Below are 25,888 nucleotides of genomic sequence, written 5' to 3'. Positions count from 1 at the left end.
AGGAAGGAGTAGTTACTATCTTTTGCTGGGTCCATCAAACCCGCAGAATTGGAATGGTTGCTTCTTCCTAAGATGCAATGAAATTACTTAGTGTAACTGCTTTGAATTGCGGTGTTGGAGAAGACTCTTGAGAGTCCCTTGGATAACAAGGAGGTTAAATCCTTTTAGGTCCATCCGAAAGAAAATCAACCTTGAATATTCATTGGAGGGACTGATGCGGAAGCTGTAGCTCCAATACTTTGGTCACCTGATGCAAAGAGCTGACTCATTGGAACAGACTCTGATGCTGGGGAAGACTGAAGGCAAGAGGAGAAGGGGGCGACAGAAGATGAAATGTTGGATGGCATCACCGACTCAATGGACATGAGTCTGAGCAAGCTCCAGGAAGTGGTGGAGGACAGGAAGCCTGGTGTGCTGCAGTCCATGGGTCTCAAAGAGTTGGACATGACTGAGTGACTGAGCAACAATACAACTACTTCTAAGGACACAGCTCTGCCTGCTCTCTTGATAGAAACTCAGCTTTTGACAATAGGTCCTGTGATTAGACTTTCTGTGTGGGCAGCTATCTGACTCTGGAATTCAGTGTGTCCCATATTGAAGGGTTGTTTATGAACCTCTAACTGTGCAGGGTCATAATTGGAATGTTGCATTTAAAAGTTACATATCCCTAGGTTTGTTGAAAGTGCATACATTTTTTTTTGCCTTTTTTTTTTAAACTTTACAATATTGTATTGGTTTTGCCATATATCAACATGAATCCGCCACAGGTATACACGTGTTCCCCATCCTGAACCCTCCTCCCTTCTCCCTCCCTGTACCATCCCTCTGGGTCGTCCCAGTGCACCAGCCCCAAGCATCCAGTATCGTGCGTCGAACCTGGACTGGCGAATCGTTTCATATATGATATTACACATGTTTCAGTGCTATTCTCCCAAATCATCCTATATATCCCAAAAGTGCATACATTTTGATTTGTCTTAGGTCACAGTTAACAACTGGTTTATCACGTGGGCTTTATTTTTCTGGAACTAAGGGTGCATGATCATTGTGATTCCACTGTCCATTTCCAAACTAGCAGGTGTGATGCTGACTGTTGGTCTAGACATTGATGATCCTCTGCTGTCATATGGTGTGGGGTGTGGGGGAGGAAAATAACAGACTAGTTGAAGGCCTACAGTTGTGAAGTCAACCTGACTCTTCAGGAAGGGCCCTGCCTTTGCCTTCAGGGGCTGTCCCTTTTTACTTCCCCAGGGCTGACAATGAGAGGTGGACAGTGTCAGGTAACCATGACAGAAGGGGCATCTGTGCAACACGGAGCTTCTGTGAAGAGGCGATGTGGCAGACTGTCTTTGGGGCCTTGGGGACCCAGACGTAGTTCTGGGCAGCAGGAAGCTTCTCATCAAGGCCCTGGGTGCAGCTGCGCCCCTCTTACAGGGACTCATGACATAGGACACTTGGCACCTCCAATGTATTTTCAGCACTATCACCGATATCTGGACAATTTACAGCAATCCTATGACTGTTCTCTTCATTCTACAATTTAGGGGATAGAGTAGATGCGGGATTTTGCTCAAGGTTGCACAGGAAAGGGCAGAGCCAGGCTGTTTCAGTTCAAAGATTTTAAACAGAAAACTTAAAGCATAGTAAGGTGGTCACCCAGGTGTCCTCCCATCTAGGTTCAACTGTTATGAATATGTTACTCTAGTTATGTGTTCCACTTCTGTGTGTATTTTGCAGAACCATGCTAATGTTGCAGACCTCCTGACACCTCATCCCACAAAAATGACACATTCACCCTGAAGAGATTTGACAGTGGTCTCTCATACCCACTCATACCCACCCATTCTCTATTTTCCCCATTGTCTCAGATTCTTGTAGGATGTTATCTTTCATACCAGCACCCCCTCACATTTCACATTTACATTGCTTTTTTTCCCAATGAGTTTGGTGTTTACAGGCACCAGAGCAGATGTTTTCCCTGATGGTGTGGTCCATGTTATACTAGAGGCTGGTCAGCTAAAGCTGGCAGACCCAATATGGCCATGCTTGTTGGCTTATATATTGTCTCTGGCTACTTTCTTGGTAAAAGAGAACCGGTGAACAGTTCTCACAGAGACCACTTGAACCTGAAAACTAAAAGTATTTCCTACCTGGCCCTATTGATGATAATTCTTTCCCCAAGTAGTACTCTCACTTTCCTTGACCTACATTTTGGTCTATTAGACTTCTGAGCTGGTTCTGCATATAATCAGTTGGAACAAACAGACATTTATAAAGAACCATGTATTCATCTATTGATGTTTATTCATTATTTGTCATCCATTCTTCTTTTATTCCCTGGGATCACATAAGAAATCACAAAAGATCTCACAGAATAGTAGCCATTTCAAAGTGGCTTTGAAATTTACATAGAGGTAGGCATGTTTGGTTTTTTTCATGGGGAGATATTTTGAACACTGTATTTTCTTAGTCTAATCAGGACAGGTAACCAAGTGGGGCCTATGGGTAGAACTCAGGCATGCATTGCCATTTTGCAACTTTTTTCTCATGGACAAACTGTCCATGAGGCCCCTCGGCATCCGAGGGCAGAAGGGCCAAGTATACGGGGTCTCTATTCCTTCTTCTAGGCTTTGGGGGCTTTGGATCCCCCCATGTCGGTTCTCACCCACCCTGGGCAGCCGGCATTCAGGAGGATCTTGTCTCCTCGTCTCTGCTCACTCAGTTTCCTGGCTTGGATTCTGGACAGGGCCGTGATGCCGATTTTCGCCACTCCATATATATTATTATCTGGCCAGCCCTCCTTCCTGTGCACCCTGTTCTTTGTGTCTTCCACAAACTTGTTCATGAGCCCCAGCAGCTCCTCCTCTGTGATGGTCTCACTTCTCAATTTCTGCTGCAGTTCAGGGCTGCAGCTTTCAAGAGCTTTGAAGGCCCATCCGCTAGACACGTTCACCACTCTGCCTAAAATGCAACACAAACCATTACTTGGGAAGGTATGTATGAGAATAATGAACACCCAATTTGCTGAGATGTTGGACTCGATTACCACTGGAGAGCCAGGTACCAGTTTCCTACAAGATGAATTTAGACTGCATTTGTGAGTGAAGCATCCACCTGCAATGTGGGAGACCTGGATTTGATCCCTGGGTTGGGAAGATCCCCTGGAGAAGGGAACGGCCACCCACTCCAGTATTCTGGTCTGGAGAATTCCATGGACTGTATAGTCCATGGGGTTGCAAAGAGTCGGACACAGCTGAGTGACTTTCACTTCACTTCACTATGAGTGAAGGGCATTAGACAGTCTTGTAACCTGCCCTAACCATGATCCTAGGGTAACTAAAGAGAAAGACATGGTATAATGGGGAGGGCAGTCCCCAGATTTCCATAAGAAAATGAAAATGGTATATCGAGGAAAGAGCTCCATAGGTTGGAGGACACCTTGCTGCACTCAGGAGCAGACAGCATCTTTTTCTCAAAGGCCTCCTCTGGAACCAGCTGAGGACCTTAGGTCACTTGGGCAGGGCTCTATGCCAGGCCTCTGTTGACCAGCAAAGGGCTGATGGGTTTGTGGATGGCAGTTCCAAGTTGACCAGAGAGCATCAGGTTGAAGGACAGTGAAATTAACTCAGTTCACAGGGCTGAACTGATGCTTGTTTCTTTGGGTTCGGGTTTATATCAGCTCAGGAGTGGTGAATCAAGTCCTGGCTGTATGATGACAGAGGCAGGCAGCAGACACTAGACTATTTAAGGGACGGTCACATGAGCATAATACTCTGGGAGTCAAATGGGAAGTTAGGAGGAATTAAAGTACAACTACTTAAGGCTCATCAGAAGAACCATTTCCAAAATTGGAAGGCAATTGGAACCACTGAGTGTTTTTCAGGTGTGCTTATTTGAAGTCCTACCTGGCCCCATGAAAGTGAAAGCCGCTCAGTTGTGTCTGACTCTTTGCAACCCCATGGACTATACAGTTCATGGAATTCTCCAGGCCAGAATACTGGAGTGGGTAGCCTTCCCCTTCTCCAGGGGATCTTTCCAGCCTAGGGATCCTACCCAGGTCTCCTGCATTGCAGGCAGATCTTTACCAGCTGAGTCACAAGGGAAGCCCAAGAATACTGGAGTGGGTAGCCTATCCCTTCTCCAGTGGCTCTTCCCAACCCAGGAATCGAACTGGAGCCTGGCCCCATGAGATGAGTGCAAATGGGGGTGCTGCAGGAATGGAGAGATGGGATCCTTGTTCATCCATGCCTCTCCCATTCCTGCTGTATCTGACAGCATGAGAGAAGAAGTCTTTGCCTGGTATGAGTCATATTCTTTGAGCCAAAGGATTGGCACAGAGCAGGTGAGTTGCAGGTAGTAGCCCTGGGAAGGTAGAAAATGTCCTGATGAGGTGGGATGCTGTCTGTGGGCACAGCTCCGTGTACCCAGCAGTAGATCCTTGTGCCAAAGTTGTATAATGGAGCAGAAGACACTGCATGATTTGGACTGATGAGGTATATTCCTCAGGCCAGGGAACACACTTTCATGCTCAGAGTAGAGGTTTGATACAGAACTGGGACAGGAAATGAAACTCTGGTTGTCTCAAACATTGGCTTACAGAAATTTGTGAGCTTATGCCCACAACCAGCATGATGGGAGCCTTGGAAGAAGCCCCCGGATAGATTCCTCTTTCCTCTGGGGAAGAAGGGGTGTGGAGGATGCCAGGGTGACTCTACAATCTTTTCCCTACTTCATTTCAACCTTCGTTTTTCTGGCTATACTATAGTTCTGGGACCCATCTGCAATTTATGATCTGGAAGTCAGGGGATAACTGGTAAGCAAGAAAGTTAACTATAAACTTTTTTTTGGTCAGAATTCCGAAAGTCCCGATGAAATGGACTGTGTCTTCACCTATCTGGCCAATTTGGAGGAAGAGCAACTGTAGCTGTTATTGTGTAGTCAGCAGCTTAAACAGTCCACCAGTCTGGGTCTGTGCAACCCGACTTGTGTGAAGGGGGTGGACTAAGGGGAGGCACTTGTTAGGTGAGTATTGCTGAGGGCAGTCAGCATCAGCAGTGACGGAACTTAACATCCCTCTGAAGGATGAGAAAGTATGGGTAAAAGTCGATGACATATGGGGAGTAGGGGGAATGGAACAGAGGATGTTTAAATGGGTTATGCAATAAGAGAAATCAATATTACGCTGAGAGCAGGAGGTGATAGCCCCTTTTAGCTCACTTATCCCAGATGCCTGACAGAGTGAAGCTCCCTGCAGTCAAGGTCACTCCTGCTTTAGGACCTGCCAGAGTCAAGCATGGATGTAAGAGGTGGAGTATAAAGAAAGCTGAATGCCAAAGAATTGATGCTTTTAAACTGTGGTGTTTGAGAAGACGCTTGAGAGTCCCTTGGACTGCAAGGAGATCCAACCAGTCCATCCAAAGGAAATCAGTCCTGAATATTCATTGGAAGGACTGATGCTGAAGCTGCAACTCCAATACTTTGGCCACCTGATGCAGAGAACTGACTCACTGGAAAAGCCCCTGATGCTGGGAAGGACTGAAGGCGGGAGGAGAAGGGGATAACAGAGGATGAGATGATTGGATGGCTTCACTGACTCAATGGACATGAGTTTGAGTAAACTCTGGGAGTTGGTGATGGACAGGGAGGCCTGGCGTGCTGAAATCCATGGGGTCACAAAGAGTTGGACACAACTGAGCAAGTGGATTGACCTGAAAGTCAAGCAGAAGCCCTGGGATGTATGTGGGATATTTTTATCCCACAGACGTGGGAATGATTGAACCAATCGTTAATCACTGAGTGTTTCTCTAGCCAGGTGCCAGCATCTCGTGAGTCTTAGTCTTCAGGTCACATGTGCTACCTACTGTCCTGTGATGGGGGTTATCACTGGCCTTGCTGGTAATAGTCAACTCTCACATGTAAAGCAGCCGTAGGAAGATACTGATAGGGATGACCAAGTGTGATGGGAGATGGAGGTCAAGTCTCTGCAGGGTGTAATACTAACGGAAAAGAACTAGTTGATGAAGAACTCGGCACAGCTAACCATGAGCCAGTTTCCATGATGTAAATGAGTGAAACACGGAGGTCATTAGGCTGAGCTGGCTCTAATTCCTTGGTGGCCTCTGTAAGCAAAACAAAACGGAAGCCTGAAAATGCCTCAAGGTGACAAAATGGGAACCTAAGGACTGATAGTCACAAAGAGCCACCTGGGCCAGAAGCTGAAGACAGTGCACAGTTTCCTTACTTTGCTTCAGCCTTCTCTCCACGATAGTCTGTTCCTGAGTGCCTGTCGGCCGGGCCACGCTCAGTAATTCTGGTTTGGTGATTTCCCATTCAAAGAGTTCTTTGTCTCAAACTGAAATAATTTTTTTTTTTTGGCCTCTTTTTCTCTCTTAACAATACTAAATAGACTGCACAAACAGTTTTATGCTAAATAAAAATCTGAGCACTGAAGAATTGATGCTTTTGAACTGTGGTGTTGGAGAAGACTCTAGAGAGTCCCTTGTACGGCAAGGAGATCCATCCAGTCCATCCTAAAGGAGATCAGTCCTGAGTGTTCACTGGAAGGACTGATGCCGAAGCTGAAACTCCAATACTTTGGCCACCTGATGCGAAGAGCTGATTCATTTGGAAAGACCCTGATACTGGGAAAGATTGAGGGCAGGAGGTGAAGGGGACGACAGAGGGTGAAATGGTTGGCTGGCATCTCCGACTCAATGAACATGGGTTTGGGTAAACTCTGGGAGGTGGTGATGGACAGGGAGGCCTGGCGAGCTGTGGTCCATGGGGTCTCAAAGAGTCAGACACGACTGAGCGACTGAACTGAACTGAAGGTACAAGTAGCAGTTGATCAAGGCGAGAATCAAGTTAGTATGAACTTGATTCATTCAAGTTCATCAAGGTGGATGAACCTAGAGCCTACTGTAGAGACTGAAGTAAGTCAGAAAGGGAAAGATGAATATTGTGTATTAAGGCAGGTGTATGGAAAGTAGAAAGATGGGACTGATGAGCCTATTTGCAGGGTAGCAGTGGAGATGCAGACGTAGAGAACTCACTTGTGCACACAGTGGGGGAAGGAGAGGATGGGAGGCACTGAGAGAGGATCCCGGAAACACACACATTGCCACATGCAAGATACGGAGCCAGGGGGAATCTGCTGTGTGACTCAGGGAGATCAACCCAGTGCTCTGCAACAACCTAGAGGGGTGGATGGGATGGGAGGTGGGAGAGGTTCAGGAGGGAGGGGACGTAGGTATCCCTGTGGCTGACTCATGTTGATGTATGGCAGAAACCAGCACAATACTGCAAAGCAACCATCTTCCAATAAAAATTGAAAACAAATTAGTATCAGTAGAAACACATGAAAATGGAAGTAGTGGCTTTAGAAGCTGGAATATCTGTTGCTCTCAACTACTCCAACCCCACTCTGGCTGCCCCCGATGAGAGATGTTATTTCTGTACTCTTTCTGTATCTGTTAAATAAAATCTAGGCTAAACTTAGATGCTCGATGATCCTTTTGATGTAAGGGAGTCTTAAGGAAGGTGCAGAGGGTGTTCTCTATAAGTAAGGGGCTAAGCTTGGCCAGAGGAAGCTTCAGCCCTATTCCAGGACATCTGGGAGGTAACAGTGAAGCCTGAACATCCTTGCCTGAGAAGACTGTCCTCAATTACTTGTTTGAGGGTCAGGTTACCTAGTCCATGTTCGTGTGTGAGTATGGTGGCGGCCTTGGCCTAGCTGGTATTAGCTGGACCCCTGGATGGGCTGGAGAGCAGGGCCCGCCATGAGGGCAGTGGGCCATGCCTGCGTGACCACCCCTCACCAAGAACCCTGGACATCAAGGCTGGGTCGAGCCCACTGCTTGGTAATACCCCTTGTGTCTGACACAGGCTGTTTGGGGGAGAAATACGTGGTGCCCCCAGGGTCTGCAGGGAGACGTCAAGTCCCAGCTCCATACTGGGCTTCTTAGACCCTGGGCCATGAGACCTTTAACCACTGCTGAACTGAGTAACTGTCCACCTTTCTAAAACCATGTCCTTTTGAATATAATAGCTGTTTGCCTAGTTCTCGGTCCTTACAGTGAATTATTGAACTTCAGGATAGTCTGGGGACTTCCTGAACCTTAAAGACCGAAGTATGTATACTTGGTTTAGCATCTAGAAACCTGTATTGGTAATACACCATGTCAGTGCCATAGGAAGAAACACTCTGGTGGCCAGAAGCAGAAAAGTCTTCAGGGGTCGAATGAATGTGGTAGTATGAGCACCACAAACCCAAATCAGGTCACTCTGAGAGGGGCACGGGAGAGAGAAGGTCTGGAAGAGACTCCTGAGAGGACACCCCCTGTGATGGGCATGGAGCACGTGAAGGGCCTCTTGGAGGAGACCTTTGAACTAAGATGGGAAAGAGAAGAAAGAGCCAAATGTGCAAAGTGCAGATGGACAGAGAGCACCAACGACTCGGGCAGGGTGTAGAGGGACCAGAGGCCACAGGGCATCCTGCCGAGTGACCACCAGGTGGAAGTCAGTGCAGCTGAGAAAGATGAGACCAGATGCAGGTGGGCTCGGATCTTGCCAGAAACCCTGCAGTTTGGGCTCCATTGGACTCACCTCGGCATTTTATCAGAGGCCAGAGCTCTGTGCACACAGCTTGGGTACCAAGGATGTTTGTTTACATGGTCGCTTCTGCCTGAATTTCAATTGGTGTGGGATCACCAACTTTTAGGATAGAAAAAGAATAGGGCTAATAAACACAAGCCATATGGTAAACATGCTTACTTGATACAGTATTTTTTCCGTGAACTCTGTTTTCCTCTAGTAATGTTTGGTGTTAGTGAACGGTATTGCACCAATGGGTGTTTTGTGGTTGATACTGCTTTATACTTACATAAGATGGCATCATCAGGGGAGGCTGAGTGAAAGAAGCCCATATGACCTCCTGTGTACCACTCTGCAATTTTAAATTGGTTTCAGAAGTTAAAAATTCACCCAACTCATCCAAAGTTCAGTGAAATCAATACTGTGAAAATCTGGGCGCTGTCCTTTACCCTGGTCAAAGCTATTTCAAGGCCTTCTTGCTGGAAAAGCTTGTAATGGCGGAGGACCTGCTCTCCCTGTGACCTCCGGCCTGTGCTCCCTCCCTAGGGAGAGGGTTCTAGATCCCACAGCGGAGGTTCAGGCAGCAGCCCCGCCCCGCCCGGTCAGGCTCCCCCCACAGTGGCTGTAACCCCCCAGCTCCCATTCACTTACTCTGGAAGGCGAAGGCCTCGTTGTTGACCAGTGCGTCGAGGCTCCCGTACTCCTTGCGCAGGAAGTCTCGCAGTGCCCGGATGCTCTGCAGGTCAGTGATGTCCAGCTGGTGGAAAAGGGGGCTCGGGCCCTTGGTCTGCAGCTGCTGTGCGGCTGCCCGACCCCGCGCCTCGTCCCGTGCCATGAGCACCAATTTCCCCGGGAACCGCCGACACAGGTCACGCACTATGGCAAAACCAAGGCACTTGTTGGCCCCGGTGACCAGCGCCACTCGGGTGGAGGATGACATGGCCTGTGGGCAGGGCCCTTTGGAGTAGAGCTGACAAGGCTGGAGACCGATGGGGTGGCGCAGCGTGGGACTTGGAGACCTGCCACATTCCAGAAGGCAAAGAACTGTGTCCTGGGATCCAGTGCAGTGATTGCTTGAGAAGGAGGAGGCCCTGCCATCTACCCGCTTAAGGAGGGATCAAATGTTCCAACACCACTCCTGGCTCCACCTCTTTCCTCATGCTGTACCCTGAGCCAAAAGAGAGGACACAGCCCTCTTTTTCTTTAAACTTCTTATTTTATATTGGACGACAGGGCTTCCCTGGTGGCTGGGACAGTAAAGAATCTGCCTGCAATGGGGGGAGACCCAGGTTTGATCCCTGGGTTGGGAGGAGCCCCTGGAGAAATAAATGGCAGCTGACTCTAGTATTCTTGCCTGGGAAATCCCATGGACAGAGGAGCCCAGTGGGCCACAGTGCATGGAAGTGCAGAGAGCTGTGCATGGAACCGCAAAGACCTAGACAGGACTGGGCGACTAGCACTTTCACAGCTGATTGACAACGTTCTGAGTTCTCACCACAGTTTCAGCTGGACAGCCCAGGGCCTCAGCCACACATATACACGTATTGGTTCTCCACAGTCTCCCCTCCTTCCCAGGCTGCCACGTAACACTGAGCAGGTGTCCCTGTGTTAGGGACTAGTATCCTGTTGGATTTTGGTTCAAGGTCATCCAGGAAGGGGGCCGAACCAGGACTCTCTGGTTCCAGATGTTTGTCCTGAAAAATTTTAAATAGAAAAGTGGAACTAATACTCGACACCCTCATGTCCACCAAACTAGCTTCAACTATTATGAATAATGGAGCAGATTCACCATTTAAGAGTTTGCACAAAGGGACATTTATAAAGAATTATTTATTTTTATTATTTGTCATCCATTCCACTTTTCCTCCCCTGGGATCACAGAAGAAGTCAGAAAACTCTTTACAAGATTAGCAGCCCTCTCCCAGTGAGAACTTGATCTGGATATTTTGATTCTGTTTTCTTTTTTCTGCACAGCGATAATTTTGTCAGTGTCTGTTTGGTGAATCTGGGACAGCAATATAAATGGATCCATGGTGTAGCCGTGAATGAGCTCACCATTGCAGAACTTTTTTCTCAGAAATGAACTCTCCGTGAGGCCCCTCGGCATCCGAGGGCAGAAGGGCCAAGTACACGGGGGTCTCTGCTCCTTCTTCTGGGCTTTTGGGGGCTTTGGGTCCTGCCATGTCGGTTCTCACCCACCCTGGGCAGCAGGCATTCAGGAGGATCTTGTCCCCTCCTCTCTGCTCACTCAGTTTCCTGGCGTGGATTCTGGACAGGACTGTGACTCCGATTTTCGACACTCCATATGCGGTATCGGGCCAGCCCTCCTTCCTGTGCACCCCGTTCTTTGTGTCTTCCACAAACTTGTTCATGAGCCCCACCAGCTCCTCCTCCGTGATGGTCTCACTTCGAAACTTCTGCTGCAGTTCAGGGCTGCATTTCTTTAGAGAGTTGACACTGACAAAGCTGGATACATTCACCACTCTGCCTAAAATAGAGCACAAATCAGTACATAGAAAGGCGAGCACGAGAGGATGATACCCAATTGGGGACAGGACTGACCTCTTGAAAGAGGACATTAGGGAAGGAAGGGAATGTATTTTGGGAGGGGGTTCCTCAATGAGTTTTATCTTTTTTATTATTATAAGTAACAACATGTTACTTCTAATGTTTTTAAAAATTAAGCTACATCTAATTATTTTAGAAATTACCAGAATGAACTATTTCACTCAAACTCAATAAAGAAGTCATGACCAGAGGAAGAAGTCTGTGAACCTATTACCCAGCATGACTTGTGAAAAGTATTTTCAAAACTGAACTATTTAGAATCTCTGGAAATGGTCCTGAGTGTGTGCAGCAAATGAAGAAACATTTTTTTCCAGACTATCTCCAATACCTCAGGTGAGAACAGAAAGAATCTATTTCAACCATGACTGCTCCTTCCTTTCCTCCTTTCTGACCGTAGCAATGGAAACTTCACTCTGGGATGGTGCATCTGAGACGCAGGACTCCCTCCCTGCCAAGGGGCTGTGGCATCTTCCCACCATGCGGATGACATCACATTTCTCATCCTATTCCTCAGCTACCTGCTGCAGAGGTTCAGTTCCTGGTAAGTGTACCTAGGAGATTAGGACTTCCTTCTCCAACCCAGTCCTCACTCGTGGGACCAAGGCTCTAACCTTGGGCTGGGCATCTTGAGAATGCCCTGAGACTATCACTGGTCATAGCAAATATCCTTTTTTATCAGCACAAGAGACAACTCTACACATGGACATCACCAAATTTTTGGTCAATACCAAAATCAGAACGATTACATTCTTTGTAACAGTTAGCAAAAACAAGACCTGGAGCTGACTGGGGCTCAGACCATCAGCTCTTCATAGCAAAATTCAGGCTTTCACTAAAGAAAGTGGGGATAAGCATTAGGCAGGTCAGCCACGACTTAAATCCAGTTCCCCATGACTATACAGTGCAGCTAATGAATAGATTCAAGCAATTAGACCTAGTAAACAGAGTGCCTGAAGATCTATGGAGAGAAGTCTCTAATACTATACTGGAGGCAGTGAACAAAACCATCCTAAAGAAAAAGAAATGCAAGAAGGCAAAGTGGTTGTCTGAGGAGGCTTTACAAATAACCGAGGAAAGAAGAGAAGCGAAAAGCAAGGGAGAAAGGGAAAGGTTCACCCAAGTGAATGCAGAGTTCCAGAGAATAGCAAGGAGAGACAAGAAGGCCTTCTTCAGTGAACAATGCAAAGAAATAGAGGAAAACAACAGAAAGGGTAAGACTAGAGATCTCTTCAAGAAAATCAGAAATATCAGGGGAAGATTCCATCCAAAGATGGGTACAATAAAGGACAGAAGTGGTAAAGACTAACAGAAGCTGAAGAAATCAAGAAGAGTTGGAAAGAATATACAGAACTATATGAAAAAGATCTTAAGGACCCGGATAACCACGATGGTGTAGTCTCTCATTCAGAGCCAGACATTCTGGAGTGTGAAGTCAAGTGGGCCCTAGCAAGCACTGCGATCAATAAAGCTAGTGGAGGTGATGAGATTCTGGCAAAACTATTTAAAATCCCGAATATGATGCTATTAAAGTGCCGCACCCAACATGTCAGCACTCTTCGAAAACCCAGCAGTGGCCACAGGACTGGAAAAGGTCAATCCTCATCACAGTTCCCAAGTTGGGGAATACTAAAGAATGTTCAAACCACTGGACAATTATGCTCATCTCCCATTAGCTCAAAATCCTCCAAGTGACACTTTAGCATTATGTGAATTGAGAATTTTCAGATGTTCAAGTTGGGTTTAGAAAAGGAAGACAAATCAGAGATCAAATTGGCAACATTCGCTGAATCATAGAGAAAGCAAGGGAATTCCAGAAGAATATCCACCTCTGCTTCACTGGCTACACTAAAGCCTGGGACTGTGTGGGTCATAACAAACTGCGGAAAGCTCTTAAAGAGACAGGAATACCAGACCTTCTTACCTGTCTCCTGAGAACCCTGTATGCGGGTCAAGAAGCAACAGTTAGAACCCTGTCTGGAACATCTGATTGGTTGAGAAAGGAGTATGACAAGGCTATTGTCACCGTGTTTAACTTTTATGCAGAGCACATCATGTGAAATGCCGGGCTGGACGAGTTAACAAGCTGGAAATCAAGATTGTGGGAGAAATATTAACCTCAGATATGCAGATGGTCTCTAATGGTAGCAAGCGAAGTGGAACTAAAGAGCCTCTTGATGAGGGTGAAGGAGGGGAGTGAAAGAGCTGGCGTAACGCTCAGTATTTAAAAAATGAAGATCGTGGCATCTGGTCCCATTAGCTCACGGCAAATAGGAGGGCAAAAGGAGGAAGCAGTGGCAGAGCTCCTCTTCCTGGGCTCTAAGACCACTGCGGATGGTGAAGCCAGCCATGAAATCAGATGAGAGCTGCTTGGGAAGAAAGCTATGACAAACGCAGACAGGCTGTTAAAAAGCAAAGACATCACTTCGGAGAATCAGGGGACACTTAGGAGCTGACTCCTGCGGTCCTAGTGAACCAAGTCTTTGAAGGGGTAGCACCTTCCAGAAGGCGTGGACAGGGAAACAGGTTAGAAGCTGAGTGTAAACTGTAAACACGTGTGCTCAATGTCTAGGCACTCTCTGAATCCTTCTTAAAGTATCTGCTTGTCTTACTTTGTGTGTTTAATGGGGGGTGGTTCCTCTCCTGGCCCCTTACGTCAGGGTAAACATTACAGTAGTTTAAGCTAGAGGAATGAGTTTGTTTTGTCCAGAACACCGAGCACACGGAAGGGCAGTGCTCAGATTAGAGATCTCTATTAGCCACACTCAGGGCTTGAACTTCATTCACACTTGTAGGATTTTTGGGAGGGGCAGTGAGCCTACCGAGAAAGAAAAGGATTCAAGAAGGGCAAGGGGTCCCTTAGGAGGGTTTACAAGTGTTTAGAGACAACAGCTGAGGGCCTGTTTGTAGAGCTAGCATGGGGCAGATGGCTGGGGAGACACTCAGCTGGACGAATTTAGGACCTGGTCATGACAATAAGCAGGCAGGCTTACCTCCCACGTATGGGCAGGGTGCCCTCCAGGTTCCTGGTGCTAGGATGACGGGATTAGTTACCAAGATGTTTTGGGGAAAGGACGAGTCTTTGGAGGGAAGGGGTGAACTGGTGGTGGTGCGGGCTCCACTAGCCTGTGTAAGAGGGGGACAGGGGAAAGAAGGTCTGGGAAGGACTCCTGAGGGAACTCCCCCTGTGATGGGCACAGAGCAGCTCAAGGGCCTCTTGGAGGAGGAAACCTCTGAGCTAAGATGGGAAAGAGAAGAAAGAGCAAGATGTGCAAAAATCAGGTGGACAGACAGCACCAAGGACCTGGGCAGTGTGTGGAGGGACCTCAGGGTGCGGGACACCCGGCTGGGTGGAGACACGGTGGAGGCCAGGGAAGCTGAGCAGGAGCGGCAGGGGACCTGTAGATGAGGCCAGAGCCAGGTGGGCCCAGATCTTGCCAGAAGCACTGCAGTCTGGGCTCCAATCAGACTCACCTTGGGGCTTTATTAGAGGCAGGAGCTCTGTGCACACATCTCTGGTGCCGAAGAAGTTTGTTTTCAGAGTCACCTCTGCTTGAATGTGAAATGGTGTGGTGTCAGCAGCTTTCAAGAGAAAAGCAAAGTGGAGTCAAGAAACAGTTCTCGCGGGGTAACATTCCATAAGAAGGCATCGCTCATGAATTTTGTGTACAACTAGTGAAGGTAAAAATCGGTTGAATTTTGTGCACAATACAATCAGTATTGTACCCGTGTGAATTTCCCAGTTTGATAATGAAGCATAGTTATGTAAGAACGCACCACTGGCACGGCGCTGTTCTAAGGGTGCAGACATGGGGCCTCTGTGTATCAGAAAGGGGCTGTGCATCAACCTGGAAAAGGTGCCCAGGATTCTGAGCCAGAGAAACTAAGTTCTCTCCGGCTAGAGAGCAGCCAATTCCTCGCAATTCCTCTAGCCGCACCCCCTTCCCCCTTCCCTTCTCCTTCTCTAGGGAGTCATTCTGGACCCCACAGGCGGGAGAAGCCCCTCTACAGCGATTCCCCGACAGATTTGGTCCATTCTGGACCGAGATGCTCAGAGCGGGTGACCGCCTCTCCTGGAGCACCCAGCCGCTTCTTACTCTTGAAGGCGATGCCCGCGTTGTTGACCAGCACATCGAGGCCCCCGTACTCCTTGCGCAGGAAGTCACGCAGGGCGCGGATGCTCTGCCGGTCGTCGATGTCCAGCTGGTGGAAAAGGGGGCTCAGGCCCTCGGCCTGAAGCTGCTGCACGGCCGCCCGACCCCGCGCCTCGTCCCGCGCCGTGAGCACCACGTCTCCCTGGAACTGCCGGCACAGGGCACGCACGATGGCGAAGCCGATGCCCTTGTTGGCCCCGGTGACCAGCGCTACGCGGGTGGAGGACGACATGGCCGGTGTGCAGGGCGTCGGGGTGCCTTCAGAAGGGAACCGCGGCTCTTGGCCTCTGAGCTAGATGCAGTGCGCGGAGCGATGACCCGCAGGAATCACCCCGGGGCGCCAGGGCTGAGGCACAGGCGCAGATGCAGGCTCCGCCCCTCGGGGCTGGGCTCCCTCTGACCCCCGGCGGTTCAGGGCACTTAGAGCGGGGCTACCTGCCGAGTTTTCAGAACAGTCCTGCTGAAAAGTGCTGCTGGCGATTTGCAGCCTGGAAGCAGAGCATCATTCTGATTGGTCGTGTTCTCTACGTTTAAACAGCCCCATCCTCATGGTTGGAAGCATCACCAACTCAATGGGCATGAGTTTGAATAAACTCCGGGAGTTGGCAATGGACAGGGAGGCCCGACGTGCTGCAGTCCATGGGGTCGCAAAGAGTCGGACATATTGACTGACTGAACTGAACTGAACTGAACTGAGAGTCAAGCAGAAGCCCTGGGATGTCTGTGGGATATTTTTTATAAGACGTGGTGATGGATTGAACCAATCGTTAATCACTGAGTGTTTCTCTAGCCAGGTGCCAGCATCTCGTGAGTCTTAGTCTTCAGGTCACATGTGCTACCTACTGTCCTGTGATGGGGGTTATCACTGGCCTTGCTGGTAATAGTCAACTCTCACATGTAAAGCAGCCGTAGGAAGATACTGATAGGGATGACCAAGTGTGATGGGAGATGGAGGTCAAGTCTCTGCAGGGTGTAATACTAACGGAAAAGAACTAGTTGATGAAGAACTCGGCACAGCTAACCATGAGCCAGTTTCCATGATGTAAATGAGTGAAACACGGAGGTCATTAGGCTGAGCTGGCTCTAATTCCTTGGTGGCCTCTGTAAGCAAAACAAAACGGAAGCCTGAAAATGCCTCAAGGTGACAAAATGGGAACCTAAGGACTGATAGTCACAAAGAGCCACCTGGGCCAGAAGCTGAAGACAGTGCACAGTTTCCTTACTTTGCTTCAGCCTTCTCTCCACGATAGTCTGTTCCTGAGTGCCTGTCAGCCAGGCCACGCTCAGTAATTCTGGTTTGGTGATTTCCCATTCAAAGAGTTCTTTGTCTCAAACTGAAATAATTTTTTTTTTTTGGCCTCTTTTTCTCTCTTAACAATACTAAATAGACTGCACAAACAGTTTTATGCTAAATAAAAATCTGAGCGCTGAAGAATTGATGCTTTTGAACTGTGGTGTTGGAGAAGACTCTAGAGAGTCCCTTGTACGGCAAGGAGATCCATCCAGTCCATCCTAAAGGAGATCAGTCCTGAGTGTTCACTGGAAGGACTGATGCCGAAGCTGAAACTCCAATACTTTGGCCACCTGATGCGAAGAGCTGATTCATTTGGAAAGACCCTGATACTGGGAAAGATTGAGGGCAGGAGGTGAAGGGGACGACAGAGGGTGAGATGGTTGGCTGGCATCTCCGACTCAATGAACATGGGTTTGGGTAAACTCTGGGAGGTGGTGATGGACAGGGAGGCCTGGCGAGCTGTGGTCCATGGGGTCTCAAAGAGTCAGACACGACTGAGCGACTGAACTGAACTGAAGGTACAAGTAGCAGTTGATCAAGGCGAGAATCAAGTTAGTATGAACTTGATTCATTCAAGTTCATCAAGGTGGATGAACCTAGAGCCTACTGTAGAGACTGAAGTAAGTCAGAAAGGGAAAGATGAATATTGTGTATTAAGGCAGGTGTATGGAAAGTAGAAAGATGGGACTGATGAGCCTATTTGCAGGGTAGCAGTGGAGATGCAGACGTAGAGAACTCACTTGTGCACACAGTGGGGGAAGGAGAGGATGGGAGGCACTGAGAGAGGATCCCGGAAACACACACATTGCCACGTGCAAGATACGGAGCCAGGGGGAATCTGCTGTGTGACTCAGGGAGATCAACCCAGTGCTCTGCAACAACCTAGAGGGGTGGATGGGATGGGAGGTGGGAGAGGTTCAGGAGGGAGGGGACGTAGGTATCCCTGTGGCTGACTCATGTTGATGTATGGCAGAAACCAGCACAATACTGCAAAGCAACCATCTTCCGATAAAAATTGAAAACAAATTAGTATCAGTAGAAACACATGAAAATGGAAGTAGTGGCTTTAGAAGCTGGAATATCTGTTGCTCTCAACTACTCCAACCCCACTCTGGCTGCCCCCGATGAGAGATGTTATTTCTGTACTCTTTCTGTATCTGTTAAATAAAATCTAGGCTAAACTTAGATGCTCGATGATCCTTTTGATGTAAGGGAGTCTTAAGGAAGGTGCAGAGGGTGTTCTCTATAAGTAAGGGGCTAAGCTTGGCCAGAGGAAGCTTCAGCCCTATTCCAGGACATCTGGGAGGTAACAGTGAAGCCTGAACGTCCTTGCCTGAGAAGACTGTCCTCAATTACTTGTTTGAGGGTCAGGTTACCTAGTCCATGTTCGTGTGTGAGTATGGTGGCGGCCTTGGCCTAGCTGGTATTAGCTGGACCCCTGGATGGGCTGGAGAGCAGGGCCCGCCATGAGGGCAGTGGGCCATGCCTGCGTGACCACCCCTCACCAAGAACCCTGGACATCAAGGCTGGGTCGAGCCCACTGCTTGGTAATACCCCTTGTGTCTGACACAGGCTGTTTGGGGGAGAAATACGTGGTGCCCCCAGGGTCTGCAGGGAGACGTCAAGTCCCAGCTCCATACTGGGCTTCTTAGACCCTGGGCCATGAGACCTTTAACCACTGCTGAACTGAGTAACTGTCCACCTTTCTAAAACCATGTCCTTTTGAATATAATAGCTGTTTGCCTAGTTCTCGGTCCTTACAGTGAATTATTGAACTTCAGGATAGTCTGGGGACTTCCTGAACCTTAAAGACCGAAGTATGTATACTTGGTTTAGCATCTAGAAACCTGTATTGGTAATACACCATGTCAGTGCCATAGGAAGAAACACTCTGGTGGCCAGAAGCAGAAAAGTCTTCAGGGGTCGAATGAATGTGGTAGTATGAGCACCACAAACCCAAATCAGGTCACTCTGAGAGGGGCACGGGAGAGAGAAGGTCTGGGAAAGACTCCTGAGAGGACACCCCCTGTGATGGGCATGGAGCACGTGAAGGGCCTCTTGGAGGAGACCTTTGAACTAAGATGGGAAAGAGAAGAAAGAGCCAAATGTGCAAAGTGCAGATGGACAGAGAGCACCAACGACTCGGGCAGGGTGTAGAGGGACCAGAGGCCACAGGGCATCCTGCCGAGTGACCACCAGGTGGAAGTCAGTGCAGCTGAGAAAGATGAGACCAGATGCAGGTGGGCTCAGATCTTGCCAGAAACCCTGCAGTTTGGGCTCCATTGGACTCACCTCGGCATTTTATCAGAGGCCAGAGCTCTGTGCACACAGCTTGGGTACCAAGGATGTTTGTTTACATGGTCGCTTCTGCCTGAATTTCAATTGGTGTGGGATCACCAACTTTTAGGATAGAAAAAGAATAGGGCTAATAAACACAAGCCATATGGTAAACATGCTTACTTGATACAGTATTTTTTCCGTGAACTCTGTTTTCCTCTAGTAATGTTTGGTGTTAGTGAACGGTATTGCACCAATGGGTGTTTTGTGGTTGATACTGCTTTATACTTACATAAGATGGCATCATCAGGGGAGGCTGAGTGAAAGAAGCCCATATGACCTCCTGTGTACCACTCTGCAATTTTAAATTGGTTTCAGAAGTTAAAAATTCACCCAACTCATCCAAAGTTCAGTGAAATCAATACTGTGAAAATCTGGGCGCTGTCCTTTACCCTGGTCAAAGCTATTTCAAGGCCTTCTTGCTGGAAAAGCTTGTAATGGCGGAGGACCTGCTCTCCCTGTGACCTCCGGCCTGTGCTCCCTCCCTAGGGAGAGGGTTCTAGATCCCACAGCGGAGGTTCAGGCAGCAGCCCCGCCCCGCCCGGTCAGGCTCCCCCCACAGTGGCTGTAACCCCCCAGCTCCCATTCACTTACTCTGGAAGGCGAAGGCCTCGTTGTTGACCAGTGCGTCGAGGCTCCCGTACTCCTTGCGCAGGAAGTCTCGCAGTGCCCGGATGCTCTGCAGGTCAGTGATGTCCAGCTGGTGGAAAAGGGGGCTCGGGCCCTTGGTCTGCAGCTGCTGTGCGGCTGCCCGACCCCGCGCCTCGTCCCGTGCCATGAGCACCAATTTCCCCGGGAACCGCCGACACAGGTCACGCACTATGGCAAAACCAAGGCACTTGTTGGCCCCGGTGACCAGCGCCACTCGGGTGGAGGATGACATGGCCTGTGGGCAGGGCCCTTTGGAGTAGAGCTGACAAGGCTGGAGACCGATGGGGTGGCGCAGCGTGGGACTTGGAGACCTGCCACATTCCAGAAGGCAAAGAACTGTGTCCTGGGATCCAGTGCAGTGATTGCTTGAGAAGGAGGAGGCCCTGCCATCTACCCGCTTAAGGAGGGATCAAATGTTCCAACACCACTCCTGGCTCCACCTCTTTCCTCATGCTGTACCCTGAGCCAAAAGAGAGGACACAGCCCTCTTTTTCTTTAAACTTCTTATTTTATATTGGACGACAGGGCTTCCCTGGTGGCTGGGACAGTAAAGAATCTGCCTGCAATGGGGGGAGACCCAGGTTTGATCCCTGGGTTGGGAGGAGCCCCTGGAGAAATAAATGGCAGCTGACTCTAGTATTCTTGCCTGGGAAATCCCATGGACAGAGGAGCCCAGTGGGCCACAGTGCATGGAAGTGCAGAGAGCTGTGCATGGAACCGCAAAGACCTAGACAGGACTGGGCGACTAGCACTTTCACAGCTGATTGACAACGTTCTGAGTTCTCACCACAGTTTCAGCTGGACAGCCCAGGGCCTCAGCCACACATATACACGTATTGGTTCTCCACAGTCTCCCCTCCTTCCCAGGCTGCCACGTAACACTGAGCAGGTGTCCCTGTGTTAGGGACTAGTATCCTGTTGGATTTTGGTTCAAGGTCATCCAGGAAGGGGGCCGAACCAGGACTCTCTGGTTCCAGATGTTTGTCCTGAAAAATTTTAAATAGAAAAGTGGAACTAATACTCGACACCCTCATGTCCACCAAACTAGCTTCAACTATTATGAATAATGGAGCAGATTCACCATTTAAGAGTTTGCACAAAGGGACATTTATAAAGAATTATTTATTTTTATTATTTGTCATCCATTCCACTTTTCCTCCCCTGGGATCACAGAAGAAGTCAGAAAACTCTTTACAAGATTAGCAGCCCTCTCCCAGTGAGAACTTGATCTGGATATTTTGATTCTGTTTTCTTTTTTCTGCACAGCGATAATTTTGTCAGTGTCTGTTTGGTGAATCTGGGACAGCAATATAAATGGATCCATGGTGTAGCCGTGAATGAGCTCACCATTGCAGAACTTTTTTCTCAGAAATGAACTCTCCGTGAGGCCCCTCGGCATCCGAGGGCAGAAGGGCCAAGTACACGGGGGTCTCTGCTCCTTCTTCTGGGCTTTTGGGGGCTTTGGGTCCTGCCATGTCGGTTCTCACCCACCCTGGGCAGCAGGCATTCAGGAGGATCTTGTCCCCTCCTCTCTGCTCACTCAGTTTCCTGGCGTGGATTCTGGACAGGACTGTGACTCCGATTTTCGACACTCCATATGCGGTATCGGGCCAGCCCTCCTTCCTGTGCACCCCGTTCTTTGTGTCTTCCACAAACTTGTTCATGAGCCCCACCAGCTCCTCCTCCGTGATGGTCTCACTTCGAAACTTCTGCTGCAGTTCAGGGCTGCATTTCTTTAGAGAGTTGACACTGACAAAGCTGGATACATTCACCACTCTGCCTAAAATAGAGCACAAATCAGTACATAGAAAGGCGAGCACGAGAGGATGATACCCAATTGGGGACAGGACTGACCTCTTGAAAGAGGACATTAGGGAAGGAAGGGAATGTATTTTGGGAGGGGGTTCCTCAATGAGTTTTATCTTTTTTATTATTATAAGTAACAACATGTTACTTCTAATGTTTTTAAAAATTAAGCTACATCTAATTATTTTAGAAATTACCAGAATGAACTATTTCACTCAAACTCAATAAAGAAGTCATGACCAGAGGAAGAAGTCTGTGAACCTATTACCCAGCATGACTTGTGAAAAGTATTTTCAAAACTGAACTATTTAGAATCTCTGGAAATGGTCCTGAGTGTGTGCAGCAAATGAAGAAACATTTTTTTCCAGACTATCTCCAATACCTCAGGTGAGAACAGAAAGAATCTATTTCAACCATGACTGCTCCTTCCTTTCCTCCTTTCTGACCGTAGCAATGGAAACTTCACTCTGGGATGGTGCATCTGAGACGCAGGACTCCCTCCCTGCCAAGGGGCTGTGGCATCTTCCCACCATGCGGATGACATCACATTTCTCATCCTATTCCTCAGCTACCTGCTGCAGAGGTTCAGTTCCTGGTAAGTGTACCTAGGAGATTAGGACTTCCTTCTCCAACCCAGTCCTCACTCGTGGGACCAAGGCTCTAACCTTGGGCTGGGCATCTTGAGAATGCCCTGAGACTATCACTGGTCATAGCAAATATCCTTTTTTATCAGCACAAGAGACAACTCTACACATGGACATCACCAAATTTTTGGTCAATACCAAAATCAGAACGATTACATTCTTTGTAACAGTTAGCAAAAACAAGACCTGGAGCTGACTGGGGCTCAGACCATCAGCTCTTCATAGCAAAATTCAGGCTTTCACTAAAGAAAGTGGGGATAAGCATTAGGCAGGTCAGCCACGACTTAAATCCAGTTCCCCATGACTATACAGTGCAGCTAATGAATAGATTCAAGCAATTAGACCTAGTAAACAGAGTGCCTGAAGATCTATGGAGAGAAGTCTCTAATACTATACTGGAGGCAGTGAACAAAACCATCCTAAAGAAAAAGAAATGCAAGAAGGCAAAGTGGTTGTCTGAGGAGGCTTTACAAATAACCGAGGAAAGAAGAGAAGCGAAAAGCAAGGGAGAAAGGGAAAGGTTCACCCAAGTGAATGCAGAGTTCCAGAGAATAGCAAGGAGAGACAAGAAGGCCTTCTTCAGTGAACAATGCAAAGAAATAGAGGAAAACAACAGAAAGGGTAAGACTAGAGATCTCTTCAAGAAAATCAGAAATATCAGGGGAAGATTCCATCCAAAGATGGGTACAATAAAGGACAGAAGTGGTAAAGACTAACAGAAGCTGAAGAAATCAAGAAGAGTTGGAAAGAATATACAGAACTATATGAAAAAGATCTTAAGGACCCGGATAACCACGATGGTGTAGTCTCTCATTCAGAGCCAGACATTCTGGAGTGTGAAGTCAAGTGGGCCCTAGCAAGCACTGCGATCAATAAAGCTAGTGGAGGTGATGAGATTCTGGCAAAACTATTTAAAATCCCGAATATGATGCTATTAAAGTGCCGCACCCAACATGTCAGCACTCTTCGAAAACCCAGCAGTGGCCACAGGACTGGAAAAGGTCAATCCTCATCACAGTTCCCAAGTTGGGGAATACTAAAGAATGTTCAAACCACTGGACAATTATGCTCATCTCCCATTAGCTCAAAATCCTCCAAGTGACACTTTAGCATTATGTGAATTGAGAATTTTCAGATGTTCAAGTTGGGTTTAGAAAAGGAAGACAAATCAGAGATCAAATTGGCAACATTCGCTGAATCATAGAGAAAGCAAGGGAATTCCAGAAGAATATCCACCTCTGCTTCACTGGCTACACTAAAGCCTGGGACTGTGTGGGTCATAACAAACTGCGGAAAGCTCTTAAAGAGACAGGAATACCAGACCTTCTTACCTGTCTCCTGAGAACCCTGTATGCGGGTCAAGAAGCAACAGTTAGAACCCTGTCTGGAACATCTGATTGGTTGAGAAAGGAGTATGACAAGGCTATTGTCACCGTGTTTAACTTTTATGCAGAGCACATCATGTGAAATGCCGGGCTGGACGAGTTAACAAGCTGGAAATCAAGATTGTGGGAGAAATATTAACCTCAGATATGCAGATGGTCTCTAATGGTAGCAAGCGAAGTGGAACTAAAGAGCCTCTTGATGAGGGTGAAGGAGGGGAGTGAAAGAGCTGGCGTAACGCTCAGTATTTAAAAAATGAAGATCGTGGCATCTGGTCCCATTAGCTCACGGCAAATAGGAGGGCAAAAGGAGGAAGCAGTGGCAGAGCTCCTCTTCCTGGGCTCTAAGACCACTGCGGATGGTGAAGCCAGCCATGAAATCAGATGAGAGCTGCTTGGGAAGAAAGCTATGACAAACGCAGACAGGCTGTTAAAAAGCAAAGACATCACTTCGGAGAATCAGGGGACACTTAGGAGCTGACTCCTGCGGTCCTAGTGAACCAAGTCTTTGAAGGGGTAGCACCTTCCAGAAGGCGTGGACAGGGAAACAGGTTAGAAGCTGAGTGTAAACTGTAAACACGTGTGCTCAATGTCTAGGCACTCTCTGAATCCTTCTTAAAGTATCTGCTTGTCTTACTTTGTGTGTTTAATGGGGGGTGGTTCCTCTCCTGGCCCCTTACGTCAGGGTAAACATTACAGTAGTTTAAGCTAGAGGAATGAGTTTGTTTTGTCCAGAACACCGAGCACACGGAAGGGCAGTGCTCAGATTAGAGATCTCTATTAGCCACACTCAGGGCTTGAACTTCATTCACACTTGTAGGATTTTTGGGAGGGGCAGTGAGCCTACCGAGAAAGAAAAGGATTCAAGAAGGGCAAGGGGTCCCTTAGGAGGGTTTACAAGTGTTTAGAGACAACAGCTGAGGGCCTGTTTGTAGAGCTAGCATGGGGCAGATGGCTGGGGAGACACTCAGCTGGACGAATTTAGGACCTGGTCATGACAATAAGCAGGCAGGCTTACCTCCCACGTATGGGCAGGGTGCCCTCCAGGTTCCTGGTGCTAGGATGACGGGATTAGTTACCAAGATGTTTTGCGGAAAGGACGAGTCTTTGGAGGGAAGGGGTGAACTGGTGGTGGTGCGGGCTCCACTAGCCTGTGTAAGAGGGGGACAGGGGAAAGAAGGTCTGGGAAGGGCTCCTGAGGGAACTCCCCCTGTGATGGGCACAGAGCAGCTCAAGGGCCTCTTGGAGGAGGAAACCTCTGAGCTAAGATGGGAAAGAGAAGAAAGAGCAAGATGTGCAAAAAGCAGGTGGACAGACAGCACCAAGGACCTGGGCAGTGTGTGGAGGGACCTCAGGGTGCGGGACACCCGGCTGGGTGGAGACACGGTGGAGGCCAGGGAAGCTGAGCAGGAGCGGCAGGGGACCTGTAGATGAGGCCAGAGCCAGGTGGGCCCAGATCTTGCCAGAAGCACTGCAGTCTGGGCTCCAATCAGACTCACCTTGGGGCTTTATTAGAGGCAGGAGCTCTGTGCACACATCTCTGGTGCCGAAGAAGTTTGTTTTCAGAGTCACCTCTGCTTGAATGTGAAATGGTGTGGTGTCAGCAGCTTTCAAGAGAAAAGCAAAGTGGAGTCAAGAAACAGTTCTCGCGGGGTAACATTCCATAAGAAGGCATCGCTCATGAATTTTGTGTACAACTAGTGAAGGTAAAAATCGGTTGAATTTTGTGCACAATACAATCAGTATTGTACCCGTGTGAATTTCCCAGTTTGATAATGAAGCATAGTTATGTAAGAACGCACCACTGGCACGGCGCTGTTCTAAGGGTGCAGACATGGGGCCTCTGTGTATCAGAAAGGGGCTGTGCATCAACCTGGAAAAGGTGCCCAGGATTCTGAGCCAGAGAAACTAAGTTCTCTCCGGCTAGAGAGCAGCCAATTCCTCGCAATTCCTCTAGCCGCACCCCCTTCCCCCTTCCCTTCTCCTTCTCTAGGGAGTCATTCTGGACCCCACAGGCGGGAGAAGCCCCTCTACAGCGATTCCCCGACAGATTTGGTCCATTCTGGACCGAGATGCTCAGAGCGGGTGACCGCCTCTCCTGGAGCACCCAGCCGCTTCTTACTCTTGAAGGCGATGCCCGCGTTGTTGACCAGCACATCGAGGCCCCCGTACTCCTTGCGCAGGAAGTCACGCAGGGCGCGGATGCTCTGCCGGTCGTCGATGTCCAGCTGGTGGAAAAGGGGGCTCAGGCCCTCGGCCTGAAGCTGCTGCACGGCCGCCCGACCCCGCGCCTCGTCCCGCGCCGTGAGCACCACGTCTCCCTGGAACTGCCGGCACAGGGCACGCACGATGGCGAAGCCGATGCCCTTGTTGGCCCCGGTGACCAGCGCTACGCGGGTGGAGGACGACATGGCCGGTGTGCAGGGCGTCGGGGTGGCTTCAGAAGGGAACCGCGGCTCTTGG

General features: G+C 48.7%; 2 protein-coding genes and 2 pseudogenes across 2 annotated transcripts; all 4 read right to left on the bottom strand.

Annotated features, from left to right (window-relative positions):
- Window positions 1-2,341: 2,341 nt before the first annotated feature.
- On the bottom strand, window positions 2,342-9,532 carry LOC129645043 (carbonyl reductase [NADPH] 1-like; annotated as a pseudogene).
- A 928-nt stretch (window positions 9,533-10,460) lies between these two features.
- On the bottom strand, window positions 10,461-15,553 carry LOC129645042 (carbonyl reductase [NADPH] 1). The gene is made up of 3 exons (XM_055570400.1): window positions 15,255-15,553; window positions 14,632-14,739; window positions 10,461-11,080 (listed from the first exon to the last, which is right to left on the bottom strand). The coding sequence occupies exons 1-3, from the start codon at window positions 15,541-15,543 to the stop codon at window positions 10,644-10,646; spliced, it is 834 nt and encodes a 277-aa protein (XP_055426375.1). The 5' UTR covers window positions 15,544-15,553; the 3' UTR covers window positions 10,461-10,643.
- Window positions 15,554-15,603: 50 nt separating this feature from the next.
- On the bottom strand, window positions 15,604-19,825 carry LOC129644553 (carbonyl reductase [NADPH] 1-like; annotated as a pseudogene).
- A 926-nt stretch (window positions 19,826-20,751) lies between these two features.
- Window positions 20,752-25,846, bottom strand: LOC129645041 (carbonyl reductase [NADPH] 1). Its single transcript, XM_055570399.1, has 3 exons — window positions 25,548-25,846; window positions 24,925-25,032; window positions 20,752-21,373 (listed from the first exon to the last, which is right to left on the bottom strand). Exons 1-3 carry the CDS (start codon window positions 25,834-25,836, stop codon window positions 20,937-20,939), a joined length of 834 nt encoding a protein of 277 aa, XP_055426374.1. The 5' UTR covers window positions 25,837-25,846; the 3' UTR covers window positions 20,752-20,936.
- Window positions 25,847-25,888: the final 42 nt, after the last annotated feature.

This window comes from Bubalus kerabau, chromosome 2 (genome assembly GCF_029407905.1).
Source record: "Bubalus kerabau isolate K-KA32 ecotype Philippines breed swamp buffalo chromosome 2, PCC_UOA_SB_1v2, whole genome shotgun sequence".
Taxonomy (NCBI): domain Eukaryota; kingdom Metazoa; phylum Chordata; class Mammalia; order Artiodactyla; family Bovidae; genus Bubalus; species Bubalus kerabau.
The sequence above is the reverse complement of the archived record's forward strand: the minus strand, read 5'-3'. Positions and strand labels throughout refer to the sequence as shown.

Excerpts from the sequence above, each read along its gene's own strand:
- LOC129645042 (XM_055570400.1), bottom strand. The coding sequence starts at position 15,543 with ATGTCGTCCTCCACCCGCGTAGCGCTGGTCACCGGGGCCAACAAGGGC. Across the intron at positions 14,740-15,254 it reads CGCGGGCATCGCCTTCAAGA|CTGCTGACACCACACCATTT; the intron begins GTAAGAAGCGGC and ends TTCTCTTGAAAG. Across the intron at positions 11,081-14,631 it reads GCCTCTAATAAAGCCCCAAG|GCAGAGTGGTGAATGTATCC; the intron begins GTGAGTCTGATT and ends GCTCTATTTTAG.
- LOC129645041 (XM_055570399.1), bottom strand. The coding sequence starts at position 25,836 with ATGTCGTCCTCCACCCGCGTAGCGCTGGTCACCGGGGCCAACAAGGGC. Across the intron at positions 25,033-25,547 it reads CGCGGGCATCGCCTTCAAGA|CTGCTGACACCACACCATTT; the intron begins GTAAGAAGCGGC and ends TTCTCTTGAAAG. Across the intron at positions 21,374-24,924 it reads GCCTCTAATAAAGCCCCAAG|GCAGAGTGGTGAATGTATCC; the intron begins GTGAGTCTGATT and ends GCTCTATTTTAG.